At 42.9% G+C, this 5000-nt stretch overlaps 1 protein-coding gene across 1 annotated transcript in view; it reads left to right on the top strand.

Moving 5' to 3' along the window:
• The window catches only part of LOC143277804 (uncharacterized), a 13152-nt gene that overhangs the window by 4761 nt on the left and 3391 nt on the right, over positions 1-5000 (top strand). Inside the window, exons 3-4 of the mRNA XM_076582707.1 lie at positions 758-966; positions 3866-4029. Of these exons, the coding sequence (XP_076438822.1) occupies positions 758-966; positions 3866-4029 (373 nt within the window). The remainder of the gene's footprint in view (positions 1-757; positions 967-3865; positions 4030-5000) is intronic.

The following is a 5000-nucleotide window of genomic DNA, read 5'->3' as shown; positions in this document are numbered from 1 at the left end:
GAACTGATTAATCTTTTAAGGTGTGACGGGTATCCCACAGTTTATCATCTTTAACGGAGGACATTATAGGGTGTCTCAGAGTTATCGCTAGGAATGGTTAGGGGTGGTGGTAAAAGTACATCACCACGAAAACATTTACTGAGTTGTTTTTATTCTCTGTGTGGGCGTGCAACACAGAATGTGCTGGACTAAATCATTGGACACAGGCCACTCTCAAATATATACATGCATATTTATATGCGAGCATAAAATTGTGCACGCGCGCGCGCGCGTGTGTGTGTGTATGTGTGTGTGTGTGCTAATGACTATACCCATACTAGTCAGTGACAGAAATGGGGCGCTTTCGGAGGACTGGTTTAGGTCATGATTTCTGCGCGCGCGTGTGATGTCATGTGATTGTGTGTGTGTGTGTGTGTGTGTGTGTGTGTGTGTGTGTGTTCTTGTGGAAATTTAGCATACTTTTTTTAACACCAGCATTGATTTCCAGGTTATTGTTAACTGCACACCAGTCAACCTTTTTCTTTATTTCTATCATCCATCCTGTGCGCTGTTTCGTCACCATCATCAAGTAAGACTCTACAAAGTGTAATACGAACAATAATAATTCGGAAATTTAGTCAGTCATCGGTTATGCGATTTTTGTCTGTTAATAAGCGACGACATTAGCTTAGTTATTTGTTCTAACTATCTGTTATTGAGTCCACATCACAATCCAAATCCATTATCTGAATTCTCTTGGTTTTTTTTTTTTTTTCAGAACCAGTATGAACGCCAGGGAGGTAGATGTGGTGTGTGTGGAGATCCTTACCAAGGACCTCGCGAGAACGAAGCTGGCGGTAAATACGCTACCGGAACTATCACCCGGAAGTTTGTCCAGGGGCAGGCAATCCTCGTGACGGTGGAAGTGACGGCCAACCATCTGGGATGGTTTGAATTCAAACTGTGCCCGAACAACAACCCCCTGAAGTAAGTTTGAATACATTAAGAAAAAAGAAGAAGAAAAGGAGTCATTGACGAGTGTGTTTTTTCCAAGTACTTGATATTGATCGGTAGGTGTATGCGTGTAGATAAAGTGTTCAGGCGTATATTTGTCTGGTTGCTGTTTGAATTGATTTATTGCTAAACACTTTACTGATTTGAAGCTGCGGTTAATGAGGTCTTTTTTTGTTTGCAAATTCGTTCTCCTTCTAGTTGCTAATGCGTACTTGTCCTTCTAATTTCACACATCGCTCGATCCGCCCACCCCCCCTCTCTCTCTCTCTGTATATATATATATATATATATATATATATATATCTCTTTTTATCACAACAGATTTCTCGGTGTGAAATTCGGGCTGCTCTCTCCTACACTACAGCGCCACCCTTTATTTATTTATTTATTTATTTATTTTCCCGCGTGCAGTTTTATTTGTTTTTCCTACCGAAGTGGATTTTTCTACAAAATTTTGCCAGGAACAACCCTTTTGTTGCCGTGTGTACTTTTACGTGCGCTTAGTGCATGCTGCACACGGGACCTCAGTTTATCGTCTCATCCGAATGACTAGCGTTCGGAGCACCACTCAAGGTCTAGTGGAGGGGGAGAAAATATCGGCGGCTGAGCTGTGATTCGAACCAGCGCGCTCAGATTCTCTCGCTTCCTAGGCGGACGCGTTACCTCTAGGCCATCACTCCATATATATATATATATATATATATATATATATATATATATATATATATATATATATATATACATAGAGAGAGAGAGAGAGAGAGATTAATATGTCACGTATTCCAAAATTTCGGAACAGTCTCGTTCCTTCCTCTCTCTCACCACCCCCCTTGCCGCCTCCCCCCCCCCCGGGAACACCCCCCTCCCCCGACCCCCGACCCCCCGACCCCCACACACATGTATATGACATTCATCTTACATGGAATATATCCCCTCACCACTAACTGAACTGGACCTTCTCAACCTTCCTCTTTTTCTGTCATCATGGCCTTTCCCTTTGTCTTCTTTCTTTCTCTTGGCTTCTCTGTGTTTCATTTGATTGTGCATTTCCCCCCTTCATCTCTGTTTCATTTGAGTGTGCATTTCCCCCCTTCTTCTCTCTGTTTCATTTGAGTGTGCATTTCCCCCCTTCATCTCTGTTTCATTTGAGTGTGCATTTCCCCCCTTCATCTCTCTGTTTCATTTGAGTGTGCATTTCCCCCCTTCTTCTCTGTGTTTCATTTGAGTGTGCATTTCCCCCCTTCATCTCTGTTTCATTTGATTGTGCATCTCCCCTTTCTTCTCTGTGTTTCATTTGATTGTGCATTTCCCCCTTCTTCTCTCTGTTTCATTTGAGTGTGCATTTCCCCCCTTCTTCTCTGTTTCATTTGAGTGTGCATTTCCCCCCTTCTTCTCTGTTTCATTTGAGTGTGCATTTCCCCCCTTCATCTCTGTTTCATTTGAGTGGGCATTTCCCCCTTCTTCTCTGTTTCATTTGAGTGCATTTCACCCCTTCTTCTCTGTTTCATTTGAGTGTGCATTTCACCCCTTCTCTCTGTTTCATTTGATTGTGCATTTCCCCCCTTCTTCTCTCTGTTTCATTTGATTGTGCATTTCCCCCCTTCTTCTCTGTGTTTCATTTGAGTGTGCATTTCCCCCCTTCTTCTCTGTGTTTCATTTGATTGTGCATTTCCCCTCTTCATCTCCGTGTTTCATTTGAGTGTGCATTTCCCCCCTTCATATCTGTTTCATTTGAGTGTGCATTTCCCCCCTTCATATCTGTTTCATTTGATTGTGCATTTCCTCCCTTCTTCTCTGTGTTTCATTTGAGTGTGCATTTCCCCCCTTCTTCTCTCTGTTTCATTTGAGTGTGCATTTCCCCCTTCTTCTCTGTGTTTCATTTGAGTGTGCATTTCCCCCTTCTTCTCTCTGTTTCATTTGAGTGTGCATTTCCCCCTTCTTCTCTGTGTTTTATTTTAGTGTGCATTTCCCCCTTCTTCTCTCTGTTTCATTTGAGTGTGCATTTCCCCCTTCTTCTCTCTGTTTCATTTGAGTGTGCATTTCCCCCTTCTTCTCTGTGTTTCATTTTAGTGTGCATTCCCCCCTTCTTCTCTCTGTTTCATTTGAGTGTGCATTTCCTCCCTTCTTCTCTGTGTTTCATTTGAGTGTGCATTTCCCCCCTTCTTCTCTCTGTTTCATTTGAGTGTGCATTTCCCCTTTCTTCTCTGTTTCATTTGATTGTGCATTTCCCCTTTCTTCTCTGTTTCATTTGATTGTGCATTTCCTCCCTTCTTATCTCTGTTTCATTTGAGTGTGCATTTCCCCCCTTCTTCTCTCTGTTTCATTTGATTGTGCATTTCCCCTTTCTTCTCTGTTTCATTTGAGTGTGCATTTCCCCACTTCTCTCTGTTTCATTTGATTGTGCATTTCCCCCTTCTTCTCTGTGTTTCATTTGATTGTGCATTTCCCCCCTTCATCTCTGTGTTTCATTTGATTGTGCATTTCCCCACTTCTCTCTGTTTCCTTTGATTGTGCATTTCCCCCCTTCTTCTCTCTGTTTCATTTGATTGTGCATTTCCCCCCTTCATCTCTGTTTCATTTGATTGTGCATTTCCCCCCTTCTTCTCTGTTTCATTTGAGTGTGCATTTCCCCCCTTCATCTCTGTTTCATTTGATTGTGCATTTCCCCCCTTCATCTCTGTTTCATTTGATTGTGCATTTCCCCCCTTCTTCTCTGTGTTTCATTTGATTGTGCATTTCCCCCCTTCATCTCTGTTTCATTTGATTGTGCATTTCCCCCCTTCATCTCTGTTTCATTTGATTGTGCATTTCCCCCCTTCTTCTCTGTGTTTTATTTGATTGTGCATTTCCCCCCTTCTTCTCTGTGACAAAGGGCGGCAACTCCTGAATGCCTGAACCGTCACGTGCTCCAGTTGGATGATGGGAGCGGAAGTAAGCTATACATCGGTACCAAAGTGGGCAAGGTCGACGTCAAAGTGAGGCTCCCCGATGACGTCACGTGCAGTCAATGCGTCCTGCAGTGGCGTTGGCACACAGGTAATTATTGATCAAGCTGCCAGAGAGGATAGAAAATGATCGAACCAACTCAGTGAACGACTGGTGCAATAGCCGAGTGGATAAAGCGTTGGACTTTCAATCTGAGGGTCCCGGGATCAAAACTCGGTAACAGCACCAGATGAGTAAATGTTGGAGATTTTTTTCCAATCTCCCAGGTCAACATAATTACGTGCAGACCTGTTTGTGCCTGAAAACATTCGTGTGTATACGCACGCAGAAGATCAAATAGGCACGTTAACGATCCATGTCAGCGTTCGTTGGGTTACTATGGAAACAAGAACATACCCAGCATGCACACCTCTTAAAATGGAGTATGCCTGCCGATATGGCGGGGTAAAAGCCCACTCGTGTACCTACGAGTGAACGTGGGATTCACAGCCCACGAACGAAGAAGAAGAAGAAGAACCACTGAACTGTTGATTGAGCACTGATACGAATCCTGTTCATCCACCATAGGTTGGTACGTTCCCGAGTTTCACACATGATAGAAAGATATTCTAATATTCACATTTCCCCCGTTCTTTCCGTTCAGTTAATCACCAACAAATAAAACGCCCACAATCCGAGAAACATAGAAGAGTATATATCGAAACTTGGAAGAAAAAGAAAAGAAAAGAAAGTACGTAAGTAAACACACACACACACACACACACACACACACACACACACACACACACACACACACACACACACACACACACACACACACACACACACACAAATATATATGTATATATATGTATAGTTGAAAATTTATACGCACAAATTGCCCAGCAGCTTTGAATTGACTTGTTAGCTTTCAGAGCATGGATCAGTACCAAATTTTGACATTTAGCTTTTCACGACTTTGTCATGCATTTTCAGCACAGAGACATTATATCCTGGCTGCAGGTGACTAAGCAGGTCGTTCCTACACTCGACGGGCGCAATAGCCGAGTGGTTAAAGCGTT

The sequence above is a fragment of the Babylonia areolata genome, chromosome 35 (genome assembly GCF_041734735.1).
Source record: "Babylonia areolata isolate BAREFJ2019XMU chromosome 35, ASM4173473v1, whole genome shotgun sequence".
In the NCBI taxonomy this organism is placed as follows: Eukaryota; Metazoa; Mollusca; class Gastropoda; order Neogastropoda; family Buccinidae; genus Babylonia; species Babylonia areolata.
The sequence above is the reverse complement of the archived record's forward strand: the minus strand, read 5'-3'. Positions and strand labels throughout refer to the sequence as shown.